The 21,778-nt window shown below is 32.2% G+C and overlaps 4 protein-coding genes across 4 annotated transcripts; 2 read left to right on the top strand and 2 right to left on the bottom strand.

Annotated features, from left to right (window-relative positions):
• Positions 1–77: 77 nt before the first annotated feature.
• LOC120162036 (casein kinase 1-like protein HD16) lies at positions 78–4,920 on the bottom strand. The gene is made up of 16 exons (XM_039172222.1): positions 4,340–4,920; positions 3,793–3,903; positions 3,632–3,705; positions 3,447–3,516; positions 3,295–3,350; positions 3,135–3,206; positions 2,798–2,892; positions 2,647–2,713; positions 2,368–2,497; positions 2,071–2,289; positions 1,822–1,964; positions 1,566–1,740; positions 1,278–1,368; positions 1,031–1,188; positions 755–946; positions 78–666 (listed from the first exon to the last, which is right to left on the bottom strand). The coding sequence occupies exons 1-16, from the start codon at positions 4,424–4,426 to the stop codon at positions 607–609; spliced, it is 1,800 nt and encodes a 599-aa protein (XP_039028153.1). The 5' UTR covers positions 4,427–4,920; the 3' UTR covers positions 78–606.
• A 5,397-nt stretch (positions 4,921–10,317) lies between these two features.
• LOC120162037 (lachrymatory-factor synthase) lies at positions 10,318–10,927 on the top strand. Its single transcript, XM_039172223.1, has one exon. It carries the CDS (start codon positions 10,330–10,332, stop codon positions 10,906–10,908), a length of 579 nt encoding a protein of 192 aa, XP_039028154.1. The 5' UTR covers positions 10,318–10,329; the 3' UTR covers positions 10,909–10,927.
• A 2,507-nt stretch (positions 10,928–13,434) lies between these two features.
• On the top strand, positions 13,435–13,947 carry LOC120162038. The gene has a single exon (XM_039172224.1). The coding sequence runs from the start codon at positions 13,482–13,484 to the stop codon at positions 13,938–13,940; it is 459 nt and encodes a 152-aa protein (XP_039028155.1). The 5' UTR covers positions 13,435–13,481; the 3' UTR covers positions 13,941–13,947.
• Positions 13,948–14,694: 747 nt separating this feature from the next.
• LOC120162035 (protein unc-13 homolog) lies at positions 14,695–19,098 on the bottom strand. Its single transcript, XM_039172221.1, has 5 exons — positions 18,486–19,098; positions 17,203–18,069; positions 16,520–16,975; positions 16,130–16,319; positions 14,695–16,039 (listed from the first exon to the last, which is right to left on the bottom strand). The coding sequence occupies exons 1-5, from the start codon at positions 18,930–18,932 to the stop codon at positions 15,105–15,107; spliced, it is 2,895 nt and encodes a 964-aa protein (XP_039028152.1). The 5' UTR covers positions 18,933–19,098; the 3' UTR covers positions 14,695–15,104.
• Positions 19,099–21,778: the final 2,680 nt, after the last annotated feature.

Below are 21,778 nucleotides of genomic sequence, written 5' to 3'. Positions count from 1 at the left end.
GATTAGCTTTTAGGGAAATGAAAACATAAGTTTCAACCATAGAACAAGTTGATAATGATATCCCGTTACACACTGTTACTGCAAAATATACAAAATAAGTAACATTTTCTCTTCTTTAGGGTCAAATCAGGCATCCATGGAATGGGTGAAAGATCATAATGATCTTTTAGTCCAGAAAACAAGGCTAGACACTAGACATAGTACAGATTAAATGACTTGCCACTAAAGGGTCCAGCATAAATTGCCGTTGCATAATCCTCACACCAACAATAATTAAAACTTTAACCTGTGCACTTGCCTTCAACCAAGAAATTATGATTTCAAAACTATACAAATAATATCTGTTGTGCATCGAATGGGACAAAAGATCTAAAGTTAGCTCATTGAGATTTCGACCTAATTGAATGACAGTGCACAGGTTTTTTAATAGATGCTAGATGATGGTGCCAAAAAGTACAATTTTGCACACATCAACTCCCAAATGCTGTGATCAATCCATCTGACTAAAGATCTTAGTTCCCTAAAAGTGAAGCTGTAGATCTGTCCCTTGTTGTACAAATGCACAAGAAAACAAAATCAGTGGCATCTGAACAGAACCTTGCCAGTTCATGAAACTGTTCGACCATAACAAACTGATGCAATATAGAGATTCCTTGCCCATTTCTCCTGGAGAGAAAACAACATTATGTAAACATTTAAAACTTCTTTGGAAAGAAAGGATGACATAAGCTATTGATTGAAGTTGAATAAATACCTTTACATGAGTGCTAGGAAAAGCAGAAGTTCGAAGGGTCTCCTGAGTTTCATCTGTAGGTTTTCTTCTAGGAACACTAAGAACAAAAGCAGCTTGATCACAAGTTGCCGCAGTTGAAGTGATGCGGTAGCCACCATCCCACCTCCGATGAATACCTTCACTAGGATAGAGAAAATCTAACTCTACAACCTGCAAACATACCAAGGGCTTTGGTTTAGGCTGTAAGCTTTTCATTTCAAAAAAAAGGCAACAGTTGATGTTGAAATTAAAGAAAACCTGGTCAGAAAATGGAGCACCATGCGACATAACAATTGCCCATCTGCTTCCAGCAGTGGCCATGGCAGTCACATAAAAACCCTCTCTCCATTTTTTGTTGATCCATTTAAAGGGAAATGAATCACTGACTTTGTAGGATTGCTGCAAATACTGGGTCCCTGAATTCAATACAGGGTTAGGAATAAGTCAATCAAGATATAAAAATTGTAATTTCTTTTAAGATAACTTCAGGGATAGCTAAACTAACCCTTGGACATTACAACTAATGAACTCCCATTATTCGCTCCTGCAATAGCGCTGATGTAGTAATTCTTTTCCCATTGCTCCATAATCCATTCCTTCATAAAGTAAAATAAAGAAAGAAAAAAAAAGTACATTAATATTTGTGCTTGACCACAAATTATGAGCTATTTACAACAACACTGGACCCACATGAAAGTGCAAATTTCAAATTAGATGACAGCTAACTTGAAATATGTAATATAGCAGACATGCAAAAGACAAAGGCATCAAATTCAAAAGGAACACAATCAACCTTGTGAAGGAAGTATGGTGAGAGTTGATAAACTTGAGAAGTGAAGCCAGTGCCAGCATCCATGATAAGAGCCCATAAGTTCGAACAAGAAGCCACACTGCTAATAAATAACCCATCTTCATTACCTTTCTCAATATGTTGGGGAAGCCTCACATCTGCCACATTGTAATGATATCTACAATAGGAGATAGAAATTATCAACATCCATTCTTAGTCATGAACTTGAAAAGCTTGATGGTGATTTTAAGATACATACCTTTGTTTCATGGGCCTACGAGCATTGTACACACTAATCCATTGCGTTGCAGGCATTCCCATTCGAACCTTCTTCTTTGGCTGCTCATCCTCTTCCTCCTCCATGGTTAATCTCCCTCTCTTTTGTCCTACTTGATATATAAGCTTCAAGAAAAAAGAATATATAATGTTAAATTGAATTCCAAAGAAGAAAAATATAATCTGAACTCTCGATACGTTAAATAAGCTTGACACAAGAAGCAAAAAGCACCTTCTGAGCACCATCAGTATTTATTGGCCTAATATCTGGATTCGGACCAACAATCCCATCAAAAAGAGAGATATATTTTGCATAATTTGGCTCCTCATCAAATTTCAAATTCACCACGTACTCAACAAACTGTCTGAAAGGTAAAGGGCAAAAGCAACACAAAGTTTCTGGGGAAGTGGCCATCTTCTTCTTACAAACAAGGAAACCTTTGTTTTCACCCTAAAATAACACTTGCATCAGAAAGGTAATAGATAACGAATAAGAACATACCAAAATTTATATTACAGAAATGCAAACCTGATATCCTTGCCAGGGTAAACGACCACGGAGGAGAAAAATAAGTGTGTAGGCCAGAGACTCTAGATCATCTCTCCTGCTACCGGTTCTACCAAGATGAGCATGCACACTAGCATACCGTACAGTTCCCCTGCAGTATAGGAAAAACTAAAAACAGATAAGCATAACCTTACAAATAGAAAAAGGAAATGAAACCCCAAGCTTATAAGATAGATAAGCAAATCTAATTTCTGCACCACACACAGGAACAGAAAAGCATGCAAAGGTAGTGAATATCACCTAAAAACATCTGGACGTTGATCATATTCAACATGCTGACCACTTGAACTATCTCGCCACCTGGTTGCTGTCAAGTCAAAATAGAAAAAGAACTAATAAAAAAATTGTATGCATACAAAACATATTTTAAAATAAGAAATCTTCAGCTTACCTAATCCTAGGTCAACAAGAAAAAGTTTTTTCTTATCTGGAGTCCCGGGAGTACCAAGCAAGAAATTCTCAGGTTTCATGTCACCATGAACATACCTGCAAAGTATAGACACATCAGCATTACAGCAACAAATGCATTCCATGACAAAAATACACACTTATGTAGCAGCAAGAATCATAATCCTTTCCACCCAAAACCAATTATGAACAGTTGGACAGCCCAATCCTTTGATAGATCGCCAAATACCAACATTTTATCAATCCAAGCACATTAACTTTCTTAACAACACTTGTCCACCAAAAGGAAAGTAAATCATAGGTAAAATAGAAAGTATCACCCTCTGGAGTGCATCTTCTCTAAAATTGAGATGGCTTCAATGGCAATACATGCAACCATTTCAATGGACATCCTGAAATTGAAAATTTAGTGCTACCCTTAAATGGCTAATCTGAGGAAAAATTAAAAAAATCCAATATGTAACTTCACAAAGTACATACGTGTGCGAGTTATTATTCCAAACATCCCATAAGCTAGGTCCAAGCATATCCATAACCTGTTAAAAACATTCCAACCAACATATCAGAGTCAAACTCTAAAACCTGATACATATGTTTCACAAAACTTAGACTGCATTAAACCAAACACATACCATAACATAGTAGTCACCTTGCCGACCCTTATAATGAACTCGAGGCACACCATGGGTACCGCCAAGTACACTGCACAAAAAGCAATTTAAGCCACAATTAAAATCTTAAACACCACACGGCCTACTTTATGAGGCTATGAACAAATCTAAGAACCAATCATAAAATGAAATTATAGGAATCTTACTTGTAAACTTGCCACTCATACGGCGGCCCATAATTACATCCTTTGCTGCTTCTGTGTTCAAATTTTAAAGCTACCTACAATTCAAACATAACAAGTTTTGATTAATGAGGAATGAACTATTAGAGTATGAAACAGAATCGACTGTAAAAATAATCTGGAACCTCTAAAGCTCCTGGACCAGTGCCAATTCGCCGACCAACATATACTTGTCCAAAGCCTCCTTTCCCCAGTTTTCTTTCTAATCTATACATTGGGGAACCACCTACCTGAACCTGTTGCAACAAAAAAAAAAGAATAAGAATCCATTTTTCAGAGTTTCAGTCTAATATAATGACATTACAAATTGAAAAATATCAGTCCCAACTCCCAACATTATATGCTCTTTCTTCATAATGATACTTGTGTTCAATGAAGCCTAGTACTAAGACAAATTATATAAAGCCAAAACTTGTTTTAAAACGCCAATGTTAACCAAGTTTGTAGCGGCGAACAATACAATAGTCCAAAGAACACAAAACCAAAAACGCACAAGAAAGAGGGGAAAACTCAAATAATTAATAAATAAATATCCCTAATCAAAACTTTTTTCTCTCCCTTGTATTGATTCCTTGATAACAAAGGTAAAAAATACAACTTGAAGCAAAAATTAGAAGAAAAAATAGAATCATACCAAAATAAATTAAAATAATTTCAGAAACTAAAGAATACCTTCTCAGGAAGTGGAGCTGTGCTTCCTTCATCATCCGCAACAGGGGCCTTATCACGGCTACGACCGCCACTATCGTATTCATCCATCTTCTTTACGGCAACCTCTTATCCGAAAACCCTAAGCTGTTTAATATCCTCGTTTTCCTTTCTTGCAAACGGAAGCTTTTCAACACCAGCACAGCTCACGATGTTATTGTTTTTGTTATCTCTGTCCTTGAACTTGTTGTCATCAACGGCAGCAAGGAAAGCGTATTTATGTCTCCTATCCTGTACGGTTCTCCACGGACGTGTGCGAATAGCACACTCGTTGGTATCGAGTCGGGGGATACAATCAATCAGGTTTGGGTTAATGAATGCCCGATTTCTGCGAGCCTGGCTACGCAGCTCTAGCATCGTAAGTATTACATTCGTCCAAAGGTAGCATGGTGAAGATCCATGAACATTCTCGAATCATCGGCTAATATATTCGGTCTCTGGCATGAGAGATAGGGCTAAACCGCCAAAAACAAATAATAGAGGGAGAGATTTGGGAAATTTTATAAAGAGAGTGATGAAATTAGGGTAGCATGTTCTCTATTTTACAAAGCAATGCTCCATTGGTTCTTTTTTTTCTTTTCTATACGATTAGTTTTCCTAATCCGATGTTTGGAATTTATCAAATATAAATTACCGTGGATTTCGAACTTACTTTTTCATTTATAAAATATAATTATATGTAAATAAGTTATTATCTCATAACCAATTAATAAATTAAATATTAAAAAATAAAAAATTAAGTATCAAATTAAATTATAAATTTTATTTAGCATGTTGTCCAAAATAGTGCTCATATACAATTAAATTAATTGATAAATGTAAATTTAAGATAATAATATAATTTGTACTATACCTCATCACGATCATTTCTAAAAATTATCTCATTATTGTTTTTCTATCTATCCAACGTCATTATCTCCGGATCTTCATTCCTTTCATGTTTTTGGAGATCACTAAAGCCGTCGGAGCTTAGAAGATATATATAGTTTCTCAAGGTATCAAATCTGTTATCTGACAATCAAATTTATTTATCATGACAGCCTCCAAATAGTTATAATGATTTTAGGTCAGAAATTAATACCAAAGATTAATACATAAGTTATCATGTGAGACTCGGTTAAAGAGTATCTCCCTCTCATACTCTTTTTATATCTCAATGATTGTTCATTATCATTTTTAGTTTGTCTCTAAATTATTTCTTCTCTATCGAGCAACGTGATAAAATATGATTCTCTATTTAAATTAAACGTGATGAAATGTCAATAATAGTGTCAACTCAATTTTCTCATCGATAATTTTAAAATAAAACTTACTGTATATCTTTTGTATTAAATATTAAGTAAATTATAATTCATTTGTTATTTTCACAACTTTAATAAAAAAAAGTTATAGGATGGTTAATTGATGGAATGTATTTAAAAACTAAATTAATCGCTATATTAGAGTGGTTTCTTATTCTTTAATTAAATTTTATTGTTTAAACGGTAAACAAATAATTTTTAATCCAAATCTGTTTAATTTTTATTATTATGATTCTCCATTTAAAAACAAACAAACAAACATGATCCCCACATTTAACAAAGCAAAAAATAAAATATTCAAAATTTTTAATGTAATTACTCAAATTTAAATATTTTAATAAGGATAATATTTTCCTTTTATTAAGAACAATCAGTAGATTCATTTTTATCTTTTACTTAATTTATCTTAATAATGTAAAACCAAAACCAAAATTAAAATAATAACAATAATATAATAGGATGATGATGCCACGTTAGAAGAGCACAAATAAATACCGCTAATGATGAACACTATTAAATTAATTTATAAAAACGTTAAATTATAAAACATTAAAAATATAATTATAAACTAGTTAAAAATCTAAATGTAATTTAATTAAAATATAATATTTACAAAACATTAGTTTTTAGGGTAAACTATGTCATTTACCATCTAACTATTTACCTATTTTACTTTAACCACCGATTTTTCAATTTTATCAATCGGGTCACCTAACTATTTAAATCTTATCAATCAAGCCACATGCCGTTAAATATTAACGGAGGAGATGACGTGACAGCTAATAAAATTTGTATAATTATACATTTAGTCCTCATTAATTACACATTATATTAATTTGGTTCGAACTTTTATTTAATTCAATATATTTAATCTTTAATTCGACAGTGACACGTGTCACTGTGTGATTGGATGATTTTTAATCATTTTTATTTAATAAATTTTTATCCAATCAAAAGGTGTCACATGTAACCAGTTGAATAAATGGAAAATAAATTGAATCAATAACCGCTGGTGGGATGCAAGCCAAAAAACTTAGCACCCTAACCACTAAGCTGGACCATTAAATTTGTCTAGTATACAGAACATAATCAGTATAATTTATAGGTTTAAATATGCAAAAGGTACCCAACCAATGACCATTTTTTCAATTTAGTGCTTAACGTTTATTTTATTACAGTTTGGTAATGTTTTATTCCGTTACTCAAAATGGGTCAAGTCGTGATAGACTGTTAATTTTATTCATTAAGTGACATGTGTCACAATCTCGTAATTTTAAATTTTATTTTTTTAAATATTAAAAATATTATTATATTTATAAAAAAATCCTTATTTCTTTTAAATTACAAAAAAAAACACTCAAAATTCCTAAAATCCCCAAATATTAACACTAACCCACTGTCACCGCCCTTTCTGGCCACGACCACCACCGTTGACGTAGTCCTTGTCGTCATCCTAGTTATAAGTCATTGTAGTTGTCGTCGATTGGTCGTCGAATCGCTTGGGATTGCGATTTTTATCATAGGATTTGCGAGGTATAAAACGTCGGTTCATCGTCGATCGACTGTTAATTAATCACGATTTCATAGGGGTTTTGGTCGTCATGGGGTGAGGTCGGGTGGAGCTTCGTCGACGGAAAAAGGCGATAGTCGGTGTGGGTTTAGGGGTTGAAATGAAGGTTTTTCAAAGTTTTGAGGTTATTTTGAATTTTATGTGTTTTATTTTTTTAAAAAATATATAATTTTATTTTCTAATTTTATATACAAATTTTAAATTATCAAACTGAAAAAACGAGCATATGTTGGGCACCTTTTGTAAATTTGAGCCTAATTTATAATATAGGTAATGCTAATAATTGACCTTATAAGGACTCAAACATGAAATAATTGAATAGTATGAAAATATAAAATATATATAAACAAATATTATAATTTATTAATAAATGAATATGTTTTATTTATATTTTAAATCACATTTAATGCAAAAATCAAAATAAACGTGAATTTAATATGTTATAATTGAAATGTATCATGTTACATATTTTAAATTAATAAATGTATCATATCTTATATTTTAAAATATTATAACGTCGATCAAATTCTAATATTATTTAACAACTCTATATTAAAATAGACAATTCAATAAAATCAAGTTTCCCCTAAAATTTTCTTCAAATATATAATGAATAAATAATAAAATATAAAATTCTTTCTCTAACCGGGATATAAACAAGACAATGCATAAGTTAAAATGCTTACTACGATAAGCCTTCAACTATCAGGAAAATTCTAAGTCAACGAAGTTGTTCTTTATATTTCAATTGTAATATATTAAATTTATTTATATTTTTAATTTTTTATTAAAATGATTCAAAATATAAATAAAATACATTCAAATATTAATCAATTATATATATATATATATATATATATTATCGTATTATTTAATTATTCCATGTTGGAGTTCTTAGTAGGTCATTTTCCCCTTTTTTTATTGTCATATATATTATGTCATGATAGATTTATCAATTGAATGGTGCAATCCAGTGGTTGAGGCGTTTGCTTTCTCTTCTCACGTCATCATTGGTTATTAACTAAATTTATTTTATATTCATTCAATTGGTGACACCTGACACTATTTGATTTGATGAAAAATTTATTAAATTAAATAAAAAAATTAAGAAAAAACATCCAATCATATTGGGACACACGTCACCATCGGACTGATGATTAAATCTATTGAATTAATTAAAAGTTAGGACCAAATTAATAGAATATACAAATAACGAGGACTAAATATGTAATTATATAAATTTTATTAACTATCACATCATATCCTCGCATGTGACTTGATTGAAAAGTTTATATAGTTAGGTGAATCTATTGACAAAATTAAAAAATTGATGGTTAAAGTAAAATAGATAAATAATTAGGTGGTCAATAGTATATTTTACCCTAAAAACTAATGTTTCATAAATTTTACCCAATGCATAACATGTACTTGTTCGATTGTTTTGACATATCCAACTAAAATAAAGGGAAGAAGAGCTATAAATAATATCATTAAAAAACTATGAAAATTTGAGACTAATGTAAAAATTAAAATATAAAAATGATTAAATAGCACTGTTATGGACAAAAATTACATTATATATTATCACTTATATTTTTTTTGACGTATATATAGAGATTAAAAGAAAAAAACCAAAATTATAATGAAATTCATAAATTAAACACATAATTAGAATATTTTCTTACAATTAACCAATAAAAAAAATAATTAATTACTCGAGATCATAGAAGGACTATAAAAGGAAAATGTTAAAACTTATCTAAAAAAACTCGAAGAAAATATAGATACAAACAAATCTGATCGATTCGGCAAACAAACCACAATAGGAGATTAAACTACTAAAAGATCACAAATCAAAACCAAGCGTCGTAAAAAACTATTTATGAACGTAAATTGTATATCTAAGTCTAATCTAAAAGTCCAAAGCATGGATGATCAATATAATAATAAAAAACGTCATCATGATCAGTCGTGATGACATCAAATTTAACTCTAAAAAAATTAAAGAAAAGAAAAAATATCAAACAATCAATAAAAAATAAAAGCATACTAATAAATAAAAGAAAAACATATCATAAAGACATATAAAAACGTATGATAAAAATATAATTATTGAAAATTAATAAAAATTCAAAAAAAAGTAAAAATATAATATAAAAATAAAAATAAATAAGAAATATACGTAACCAACCACCAACATTAAAGATAATATAGAGAACAAAAAGTGGGTTTTAGGGCAAGCGGCGAGTAATGCTTTATCTGATACAAAAGCATATTAAGATAAACAAATCATGAATTATCACTTTTGTAATTAAAACATCATTATCAATATATATAAGGGAAACGTGATGAAAGAAGTTATTGTAAATTCTTTTGAGTTACTTGGAGTTCACGGCATTGCATGCGATGGGAAGACACGTGGCAAGATGTTGAACGATTTTTATGATAAAGGTGCCGCCTCACTGATTTTTATTACCAATCAAATACATTGGAACTTGAAAACGAATTACATTATTATTTTTAATAATTTTAGATATAAGTATATGTATTTTTTAAATTTTTTAAATTATTGTTATTAAATAGTTAAGAATTTTTAAAATAAATATTAATGATAATCACTTTAAATTAATCAAAAAAATTACATAAATATATATATTAAAGAAATTAAAATTAGTAATTTGATATAATCTCATTCAAATATTTCTTTAGAGTAATCTATTAAAAATATCTTATAACCAAAGGATTATTTAAATAATTTATCCATATTTTATGTGTTATGCAGAGGTCGAAGGTTATTAGCTTGGAAAAACCATTCAATAATTGTCTGCAATTTTGGTGATTTTATTTTGGGATAAAACTATTTAGGAAAAAAAAAGAAAAAAAGTATTATATATTTAATTAAAATTTATATATGATTATAATATTTATTCAGTTAAAAAATAGTTTTGTTTGGTTTTCATCAAATGATTTAATTTATTAATTAGAAAAATGAGAATTAACGTTGCATTTAAACTTTAAGATAAAACTGACATCGACGGCGGAAATATGTCCAAGTATGTAAAGTTGATGCTGCCACCTTACAAATGATGGATTCCTCCACCATTCAAGTTGCTTTCCGCCGCAGCTTCTTTTTTAGCGCCTTTTTCCATTTCATTCTCACGAAAGGACAAATGAAGCAAAATTCACAACCTAAATGGGAGGCCAAGATTCCGGCAAAGCTAACAGGAGCTTCTCCGGATCAAGTATGGGTAATTTACACTGATTTTTTCAACTTCCACAAATGGTTTCCGACTTTAGCTTCATGCTACGGCGTTCACGGCGCCAACGGCGAGCTCGGTTGCATCAGATTCTGCTCGGGTTTCTCGATCTCGTCCCGCGGTGGCGGCGGCTCCGAGAAGTGGTCGAAGGAGAGACTAATAGCCATCGATCATAGCAACCGTAGCTTAAGCTATGAGATAATGGAAAACAATATTGGGTTCAGTTCGTATGTTTCGACGGTGAAGATTGTTCCGGGGGACGTTGATGATGGAGATGGATGTGTGATCGAGTGGTCCTTCACCGTTGATCCCGTGGAGGGATGGCAATTAGATGACATGAAGAAACTGTACGAGAAGGGCCTAGAGGGATTGGCCAGGAGAATTGAAGATACTTATAACTTGTAAAAGTTCTATTTTAAGGTCTGGACTGTTTCGTTTACCACTTCACCTCTTCTATATAAACTAATACAATGTTCTTGTTTAACTCTCAATTTTTTTAACTTAAATTCATTGAACTCGACCTTACAGAAAAACAGTTTCCTTATTGTTCATTTCCAACACTGTGTAGCTGAACAAAAATCTCTGCCTCCTTTTGCCTGTCTTTGTGTCCCATTATTCATATTTTAACACGTGCTATTTTTGTTTATATTGGCAAAATCTCATTTACTAGTTTACTTCATCTTTCATTTTTAAACTCATTAGATACAATTCTCCACCCCGTTAATCGAAGATGAAGAGTTGTCAAATTTTCGGTTCGATCTGTGATGCATCCTCTACAATTGGAAGGAAAATTCTGATGAGCAAATTTTGATTAATTTAATATTTATATATGATTTTTTTTGGAATAAAGGTCAATCGGTGAATAAAAAATTGCAAGTTCTAAGAAAAATAAACCAGAAAACTGGGACAAATCAATAACAAAACTAAAGAAATGAAAAGGTGAAGACACCAAAATAAAACGTCTCCTAATTTTTCATGAGCTGAAGATTTGCAGATCAATAATATTGGGACTTGAGACGAACATTTGGAAAACAAGGGAAAAATATACAAGTGAAGATACACCAACCACCATATCCTCAGAACGGGCTAGGCTGTTTTCTTGGGCAATCCTGTTGGTAAAAAGCAACGTGCTAGAATGGGTGTTTTCTTACCTTGCAATATTCCTGTTGAATCTCGCAAGAAGACAAGTGCATACCCATTTCCTTTCTCTTAAACGTATTTATCCTTTGATTTTTTTTCCAGATTTGATCACTTGTTTTAATCTTTGTTATTTTGCTTCCAGCTATAGTGGTCCAGACCCTGAATCTGAGAATTTCTCGTCAAAAAATATTAGTGCTGGGGCACAGAAAAGGCACAAGAAATGAGTAGAGGATTTCTGTTCGTTCTACCTGCATCCCTTTCCAATAAGTTGCTCGATTTCTTCAAAATGTTTCCTCTCATTTTCCTCCATTGTCGTCGTCTCCTCTATCATCAAACCACCGTCTACCCTCATATCTTGCCAAATCCCTCTCTTTACACGTTCTCTCGAAATAATGGCAGGATGCTCAACAGAGGGTAACCATTTTTTGCCCTACTTTAATTTTTCTATATTTTATTTGTCCAATAATTTGATTTTTAAAAAATAAATAAATATTTTTTCTATTACGTGTCACTTTGTGATTTTCTCTCTCAAAATTATCACGTTAATCATCTGGACAGAAAAATGAATGAGAACTATTAAGAGTTAAAAGCAAAAAGAAAAAAATTGTTTATAAGTGAAAATTAACGGATGACTTACCTAATAGACTTATTTTTGAAGTTTGTCTAAAAATAAAAGATGAATTGATTATATCATAGGATCAAAATATGTTAAATTAAGATGTAATTATTAGATTTTAAAAGAATGAATATTTTTTCTTCCAAAAGTTATTAAGCTTATTTAAATTGGTGTTTAAAACTTATATTAATATTTAATATTTAATAATTGATATTTAATTTATTGCAATTAGATAACATATTTTATAGATCAATTATGATATGATTATTCTAATAATTTTTTATTTATAATATTAGAATCTAAATTCTTAATTTTATTTAAAAAAAAATTAGTATCTTATCCCATTGAATCAATTGATAATTAATTAATAATTTTTTTATAAAATTAATTATCTAAAATATTTAAAATTAAAACATATCAATTTTTTCTTATAAAAGAAAAGATTATGAGTTGATGAAAAAATTAAATTAAACTATAATAAATGAAAATTATTCTTTGATTCAAAAGTACTGATAAACTAAATAGTTGTCTAATAAATAAATTTATCATTTTTTATTGATCAGTATCTAACTTATTGATCAACTATTTTAGATCGTATTTTGCATAGATACATTATGAGAACGATTCTCTCAATTAAATTATTTTTTTCACAAACGTCAAGAATCAAATTTCTAAACTTACTTAAAATATATAGTATTTCATGCAACTAAAGTTGATAATAAATCTTATTAATAATACTTTAACTCAGGAACAAAGCTATGCTTCGCCTTGGGCCACTGCCCCCCACTTTTTTCATTAATGAAAAAATTATGGGTAAATTTAAAATCAAAACTCCTAATTTTAATTTATTTCGATTTTACCCATTAGTTTTATAATAATTATATTTTACCCCTTCATTATTTATGATTAATTATATTTTATCCCTTCATTATTTATGATTAATTATATTTTATCCTTCTAATCGTAGCTGTGTCCATGCTTTAACTCTCAAAGTCGAGAGATTCTTATGTAGATCTTGTCAGTTGTCACTTATGTGGTGAGCACGATGGTAACGTGCAAGTCGAGCAAATCTAAAATATCGTACACTTCAATACTAACCACATTAAAAAAAGATAAGGCTGATATGTTAATCTTACATATAATGCAACTTAATTTCCATATTAGCATATAAAACGTCCCTCCACTTGCGTACTACACCACCGCATCTTCATTTCTCTCTCAAATGGCTGATGAAACAAAATCGAGATGGGAAGGAAAGGTCACGGCGGAGCTAAAAGCCTCAACGGCAGATGAGATATGGCCGTTCATAGCTGAATTCTGCAACTTGGACAAGTTTTTCCCCACGGTTGATACGTGTTATCGAAAGGAAGGGACTCCTGGTCAGCCCGGTCTGGTCCGTTACTGTGAAGGCAAGAGCGGGTGGGTCAACGAGAAGCTTTTAACCATCGATCCGATCAATCACTCGCTAAGCTACGAGATCCTGGAAAATAACATGGGGTTCAAAAACTACGTCGCCACTTTCAAATTGTTGCCGGTGGAAGGCAATGGTTGCAAGATCGAGTGGTCATTTATTTCCGATCCGATCGAAGGGTTGAGATTGGAAGATTTGGTTTCTCTTATTGATGATACTCTGCAATTCATGGGAAAGAAAATGGAAGAGGCTGCACTTGGTCAAAGCTAGACGTTGATTTAGCTGTGTTTTTATCAGTTTATGTTTTGTTTATTGCTTCCAAATTAAACTTGTACCACTGGGTCTCGTCTGGTTTCCATGTGCCAAAACCTTGGATGTTGGATTATCTATTTTATTTATGAAATATTTTCTTAATAATAGTCATACGATAGTGTTGAATATAATAATATTTCATACAAAAAAGTGGGTTTAATCGTAAATGTAGTGATTTCATCTTTTCATATAAAACAATTATCATATTCACATATCAACATTTTTTTTTGGTTTTAATATGTAGTGGATTTGGACTGACGGTCTACATTAATCAATAAAAGAACTGAAATGTACTAGATTAAAGTACAAAGATGAGGCTGATTTGGTAATCCTGCATATAGTGCAGCTTCATTACTATATTATTTTTTAGTATATAAAACTGCTCGCTTTGCATGGTATGTCAATGCATCTCATTTTCTTCATCTCTCTCGCTCAATTATCAAATGGATGAAGAAACAGTTTCAAAATGAGAAGGCCATGGAATGCCCAATAATAATAATAAAAATACTATTTTATACAGGTCTCAATAAAAAAAGAAAACAGCATTGTATGTAAGATTTATTATCAGAAGACTCCTAAAAAGAAAAATGAACACACAGATAACCGAACACTAAATTTCATACAATACAAAAGTATATAATTATAAACACGTATCAACCAATCGCCAAATGCATCGATTGAAATAAAAGCAAAATGAACAAGCAATGATGCAAAGGAAAAAGAACAGGTTCTCCTGAATTCTAAAGAGTAGATAAGATTAGAGCTGAAGGAATCTCATATATTGACATAATTGAATCTTGTAATAATCAAATATTATGCACCAACCTTTCCTCATGGGCAAGCCCTTGGAAAATACGCTGCTTCTATGGTTTCTTTTTATCTCCCAACTTTGCATCTTGGTGAGAAGCAGCTGAATTTCATCACCAACATTCCCACTATACTACACAAGATTAGGGCCACAAATTTAGGCATTTGCAGCCAACCAGGCATGGCATGCTAAGCAATCCTTGTCAGGGCCTATCTCGGAAAATATATGGAATTACAATAACATTATTGCTGGAACTCACTGTTGCACAAGATGCAGCCTTCGTTGGTTTGCTATATACACCAAACCCAAGATTGTTAAAGTTTCTTGGGTAGATTGTATGTCTTTTTTAGGAACTTCGAAGCTGTCTCATCATTCCGGTAACATAACACGCGTAGAAGAGTGTTTAGCTCAGTAGGATTCCACTGCCCGGATGTTGGAGGTAGTGGAAACCTAGATTTTGCAGAAGAGCCGTATGTCTCCAAGTTCACGCATCTGAACCGCTCAATTAAGGTATCTGTATCGGTTCCAAAGAGGGGAAGTACTCCTCTTGCAGTAGCTGAAAACTTATCTATGAGGTCGGCAGGCAAACCATCTCCATTGGCCCAAAACAGATCTTTAAGGGCTTTGAAATCATCCTCTATAATTTGAGAATCCTGACGAGTGAAAGCACGAGAGGGGCCTCCAGCAAGTAAAACCAGCAAGAACCCATCACATGAAGCTTTCATGATATCAGTTATGATCCTAGTACGAACTCTTTCATGCACAATGTCAGAGATGATCAACAAGTTTCGCTCTAGTTCCTCTAATAGAGGGTCAATCCTAGAAGATGATGGCTCCCCGATATACAAACCATCCCATAAAACATGACTTAGGTCATGGAATACGATTTTGTAAGCTACTGCCTCAGATAATTGCTGAACCCCTTCCACACAAGCAGCTGGTGTTAGTTCAAATTTCTTATTCAAACCATTAGAAAAATCTTCCACATGAGCAGACTCACAGTTCCTCAAGTGGGTTATGATCCTCTTTTCTAGAACATCCATCTCAGATTTGATACGGTGCAATGTATTTATACGAACACACAGCTGTGGCACCCCAAATGAATTATCTCCATTCATTGTTGTAACCTGAGAATTTCTCTTCTTAGAGTTTTGTAATTTTTCTTTCTTCTTCCACACACCTTGGAACTTTGATCCTATCTCACATCTAGTCAATGCAGGCATTGTGGGGATATATGTAGTATGTGAACCTACATGTCAGATTAAAAGGTAAAATGTCAGAAACTCTAAAAACCTTAGCTTCCTTATTGAGATCATTTATTATATTTGCAAGCACATACCACAGCCAGATTTTGCCTTGATTACGTAATACTGAAGACATTTGTCAAGGCCAACCATCAAATCACGTAGCAATGCAGGATGTGTTGGTATTGGTAGCTGGAAAAATGCATCCAAAGTCTCATCAATGATTCTCAAAATTTCAACAGCAGAGGGGGCATATCCTTCTTGATTTGCTTGTGGACTCCAGACCTAGTGTCATGCAATGTGTTGTTTAGAAAAAATAATAATAAATAAAATCATATTTTAGCAAACCTGAACCAGCAATTCAGTAGATACTAGATAGCTACTCAATTGCATGGCCAAACAAATTTCAAAAGGAACTGAGATTTGAGTGATATGAATTTCAGATTAAAATTTTCATAAAAATGACAAGAATAGTAAGCGCATACCTCTTGTTGCAAATTCCGGTCAACCCATTCCTTAAGTCTGTCAACTCTTGTCTTGATCCACCCTTTAACAAGATTGCCTATAGCAGTTTCAGCCTCATAAGGAGGCATCTCGCGGATTATCGCCTTCCCACCATCATCACTGTCTACTGCATCCTCAACTGCAATCTGCACGAGATCCTTCTCCAGTTTATCTGCAGCTCTTAGTACTTGAACAGCATCGGGGGTCAACTCCGTAATGCCAGATATAAACTGTTTTATCTCATTTGCATAACAAGCATGGAGGGTGGCCACAGCTACACCTGCGGCCAGAGGATGCCAACCCTTCAATATTGGACTGAAAACCTGCTTCTCATGAGCAGCTAGCTCACCAACATCCTTAGCAAGGATTGCAAGGACAGGAAGAGGATTCAACTGGTTTCTGGAAGCTCTCCTGCTAGAGTCTGTTTTCTCCATTCTCTATATAACAATTAAAAACATACGCATAGTCATTAAACCAACTAAAAGGAGAACTAGGAGGAGAGAGAGTATTCAAACACATCTTACATTTATTACATTCCAAGTCTCATACATCTAAGAAATTTGTACATATGCATGACAATTCAGACACTATATATATAGCAAAAGAACTCATTTTTTCCTCATAGCATCAACAAAAGGGCCAATAGAAGATAATAAAGACTTGCCTGAGCAAAAGCAGTGCGCAATGAAGACCTTATGTAAGTGTCAATTCTACTTCGAGCTACATCAACTTCTCCTTTTCTCTTTCTGCGATACTCAGTGGATACATCCTCAACCAAAATCTTAGCCGCTGATATTCCTAAAGAAATGATTCCCTGCATGGTATAGATATTTCCACTATCAAAAGTGTCATGATAAGCAAGGAGTCGTTTCTCTGCCCAGCCCAGTATTGAAGTCAATGTAGAACTTAAAATCTTGGAGTAATCTGGATCTTTGGTTGCCTTGGAATCTTTTGCTACATCCACTAGCTGACTATCAGCAGCATATAGTAAGTCCATTTCGACTTGCCCAGTGGCAACAAAACGGTGAAACAGAGCCCATGCAAAGCAGAGGTTGTGGAGCATTTGGTTAATCCCAAGGATCACCCATGTCTTTTTTATATGCTCCATAAGCTCATCAACTTCCTCAATAATAGATGTCTCATCACTAATATCGAAGCATGTTTCCAAAAGGATTTCATAGAGTCTAAGATTCAGTGGAATACCATCAGCCCAGTGGCATGAATCAGAAAGAGATCCATCAGATCTGGAAGCAAGAGACATAACAGCAGTGCGAAGAACTTGCATCGACTCATTGTTCTTTCCCGTTTCTATTGACCTATCTAGGGCTGCATGGATGATTTGCCGTAGCCTTTGTGATGCTTTATTTGACTTATCAAGTGTCACTCGAGGATGTAATAGTAAACCAGCTTCAAGAACCTTGAGGTTTCTTCTCTGCCATTCAACATATTCTTGCTGATCAGTAAAATCTGATTGCTTAAGCTGCTGTAATAGCTCCAATGGAAGAACCACTGACTCGATCCGCCTTCCAACCTATCATTTCACCGTAGTCAATGCTAATGAACAAATAGCTGGTACGATAAATCAATTAAGCACCAATAAGATTATAAGTAAGAATCATAAAGTTCATCAAAGCCCTACTATTTCTCGTCTTAAATTAGATAAACTTAATGAGTTCCGCAAAACATTGGAGAATTTACATTATCACACCATCATTCGAGATTAAATTATAGAATCAAATTTGCTTGGAACGTAAATCACAACTATTTTTCAAAATCTTACCATTGGATTAGGATCCAATCGCATCTACTTTAATATTATTAAAAATAACTAAAATTGATTTGCTCACAATAAGTATTATTTAGATCTAACAAATCGTAATTGAAAACATTCGGATCAACCAAAATTCCATTTCCTTAAAAAATAACAATAAGTTAAATTGAGCTGACCAGGCCACCGCCGATTCTCAGAAGTGATCTTCTAACTCGCGAATCGATGGTCTCAGGTATCCGCATTTGAATCCTCATAAGCTCCCCTACGGTCATAGGCCGCATAGACTTACCCTGTCCCGAGCCTGGCCCGGGCCCCGGACTCTTCTTCGAGCCCGATGAAGAGCCCGGGGACTTCAATCCTAAAGCCTTCTTCATCTTACTAGCAGCCGCTGATGTAAGCGAGCGCTGCAACGCGGGCGAGTGGTTGTAGTTTTCACTAGGCGAGTTGAGACTCGGGGAATCGGAACTGAAGGAGGTGGAAGTGGATAGAGGTTTGGAGGAGGAGGTACGGCATACAGCGAGGAAGACATCGTAAGCAGTGAGCCTAAGGTCTGAATCAGTGAGTTGAGAGGCGAGTTGGCCGAATGGAGATTGGAGATCTGTCGAGGTGAGCTTGCTAGGCATTGGTTGAGGCTTAGTTTGCAGTGGCGGTGGCGTAGGCGCCGACTATCTCTTTGAGCGACCGAGTGAAAGATTCCTGAAGAGATGCGCCATTGAATCGACTCACTGAGAGCGACACGAACGAGTTACTGAGTTAGAACATTGGACTCTTTGAAAGAGTAAAAACCGGTGAGAGGAAGAAAAAGATGTAGCTGTTTGGCATTCGGATTTTTCAAATTATATTCTATCCTTTTAGGCTTGTTAAAGGTGAACAGATGTAAAATTGAAAAATAAAAACAAAATATCAAACTAAACCTAACAGAACAAATTGTAATTTTAGTCCCTCTATTATTTCAAACTTTGAGATTTTTCCTTTATATTTTAATTTAATAAAATATGGTCTTCCTGGTTTTATAATATTATTAGTTCAAATAATTAACATGGTTAACTATTAATTGTTAATACGATGCTGTGAACTTTTTAAAGCATCTTTAAACATTATTATGTTAACATGCCAACTTTGTGTTGAATTAAGTTATTTGATTGATTTTTTTTGAAAAAAAAATTGAAAAAAAAACTCCATTAAGAGTCCTCAACAAGAACAATTGACTATAGAATCTTGGAATATTTAGCAAAGGGATTAAAGTTAAGGGAGCAAATTTAGAATTTGACCAACTTAATTATGATATTTTCTTCCAAAAGCAATGGGCTTAATATATGCATTGATACATGAATTTGATCACTTACTCAATTGGGCATCTGATTTTTTAGATTATGAAAAAAATTAAAAAAAAAATTGTATATGATGTTAATATAGTATTTTACCAACTAATCATGGATGGACACGTAATTGATACCAACATTTTGACTAATTAATATTATATTAATAACTTAATTGATTGTTGAAATGTCAAGTGGATATGATATGAATTTGGTTTTCCTAAGAAAAAAATCATGTACCAATTTGATCTAAAAAGATCAGATATCAAATTGAGAAAGATTATCAAATTTAGACACCAATTTGTATATTAAACCTAATTAGGCGCGACAGTGGAGTGGGATTGCAGCTCATGACGCGCGACCGACCAATCTTTTTATGCAAGTGGGAAATGGGAAAGGAGTAAAATAGAAGGAAATATAAATTTAGGATAAATTATACCATTAGTCACTAATATTTAGATTATGTATTGATTGCCATTGAACTTTACGCTTCAATATAAATAATGAAAATTTTAGTTTAGGTTCAATTAGGTAATTAGGTCATTAAATTTGCAATGATGTAATGATATAGTAGGTTTGATGCTGGTGTAAAGGTTTTTTTTAAATCTTATTTTTCCTTTATCAAAATTAAGATTTATTTATTTATTTTTAAATGTTGGCAGAAATTTATCAGTTTTTTGTGATCACTTTATCACCAATGAACTAGTATTATCATCATTTATCACTTGTTGGTTTATATTTTTTAAAATCTCTTTAAAACTCGTGAAATTAAATTTAAAATTATTATTATGGGGTTTTGGGAAATTTTTCAAATTTCAAATATTTAGGTGTTTGTTCAAAAATTAGAATTGTTAGAAGTAGTCTTAAAAGAAAACAAACAACATATCTCAAAAATTAGTCTTATCGAACAATCATTGAGAGATATGAGCATTAGATCGACGAACTTTAAGATAAACTCTTTATTGATTTTGAATGAGTTTAATGAAAAATTAATCCAAAAAAGAAAGATAAGTGAAATGTATTTTTTGTATCAATATTGACATGAAAGACAACTAATAACAAACATCGGTTGATTAACAACGACAATAAGAGGAGTTGATAATTTTATGTAGAATAATAAAAAAAAAGGTTCCGTGATCATGCCATTAATAGTTTAATGATTGAGTGTCCTTATTGAAACGCTTTTTTTTAGAATGCCCTAATTGATCCTTCAATTAAAGCTCAATGCTTAAATTAAAGTATTTTAAAGTTTAATAGTAAAATTAATATAATCTAAAATTGAGGACTATTGGTATAGTTTATCCTAAACTTTATTGATGGTGGGGACAGGCAGAGCGGAGAGTTGTTTAAATTCTAGTTTATTTTATTTTGCGAATACAATTCAAAGCTGTGACTGATAGCGCCAGAAGATCTTTGAGGTTTTTCAATTATTATTAGTGACAGCCCAATTACACAAGATGCAATATTAATTTATACCTTCTGCTCTTCACCGGGTAAGGAGAAATTAAAAAGAGGTTACTTGCTCAACTAGAATTTATAAAATTATCGTGCGGGTTTGTTATTTGTCGTTTTCAAAAAAGTTTACATTTCTGCTAATTGAATTTTAAAATAAAAAATTATTATTTCAAAATTCTACATAAAAATAATATTATGTAGTCTTTATTTATATTCGTTAAATGTATCACATGTTAATATTGTATTCGTGTTTAAAAAATAATTAATAAGTATATTAAAAAATGTTTTTCATTTTTTATATTTCTTCATTGTTAAAAATCAGTATTAATGTTAATTTTAAATTAATCATCGGTTGTAATTTGCTTTTATTATTTTTCTTGTTCTCTCTTTTTTTCTATAGATTTCGTCATAACTTTTGACGTATTTTATTTATATATTTAGATTGTATATATATTTTTATTTTATTTAATTAAAATTTTAATAAAAATAGTGTAGGGTCTTATTAACTCTTATTACACCTTTTTAGTCTACTCTTATAGTGTGGCTTATCTTTTCTTAGGATTAGATTTGAAATCATCTATCTTTGTTAATGCTTATTTATTTTATTGACCTATCATTATTTTAGACTCTTGATCTGATTCTCTTTTATTGATAAAGGCTCACAATCATCAAAGGCAAGTGATGTGTGAGTTGTG

Source organism: Hibiscus syriacus, unplaced genomic scaffold (assembly GCF_006381635.1).
Source record: "Hibiscus syriacus cultivar Baekdansim isolate YM2019G1 unplaced genomic scaffold, ASM638163v2 tig00111402_pilon, whole genome shotgun sequence".
Taxonomy (NCBI): domain Eukaryota; kingdom Viridiplantae; phylum Streptophyta; class Magnoliopsida; order Malvales; family Malvaceae; genus Hibiscus; species Hibiscus syriacus.
The sequence above is the reverse complement of the archived record's forward strand: the minus strand, read 5'-3'. Positions and strand labels throughout refer to the sequence as shown.

What these genes read in the sequence shown, in the direction of transcription:
- LOC120162036 (XM_039172222.1), bottom strand. Translation starts at nt 4,426, where the DNA reads ATGGATGAATACGATAGTGGCGGTCGTAGCCGTGATAAGGCCCCTGTT. An exon ending in TACCCTGGCAAGGATATCAG is followed by an intron (nt 2,290 to 2,367) that starts GTTTGCATTTCT and finishes GTGTTATTTTAG; the next exon opens with GGTGAAAACAAAGGTTTCCT. An exon ending in ATTAGTTGTAATGTCCAAGG is followed by an intron (nt 1,189 to 1,277) that starts GTTAGTTTAGCT and finishes TATTGAATTCAG; the next exon opens with GGACCCAGTATTTGCAGCAA.
- LOC120162038 (XM_039172224.1), top strand. Translation starts at nt 13,482, where the DNA reads ATGGCTGATGAAACAAAATCGAGATGGGAAGGAAAGGTCACGGCGGAG.
- LOC120162035 (XM_039172221.1), bottom strand. Translation starts at nt 18,932, where the DNA reads ATGCCTAGCAAGCTCACCTCGACAGATCTCCAATCTCCATTCGGCCAA. An exon ending in TGCGCACTGCTTTTGCTCAG is followed by an intron (nt 16,976 to 17,202) that starts GCAAGTCTTTAT and finishes ATTGTTATATAG; the next exon opens with AGAATGGAGAAAACAGACTC. An exon ending in ACCGGAATTTGCAACAAGAG is followed by an intron (nt 16,320 to 16,519) that starts GTATGCGCTTAC and finishes GCATGACACTAG; the next exon opens with GTCTGGAGTCCACAAGCAAA.
- LOC120162037 (XM_039172223.1), top strand. Translation starts at nt 10,330, where the DNA reads ATGATGGATTCCTCCACCATTCAAGTTGCTTTCCGCCGCAGCTTCTTT.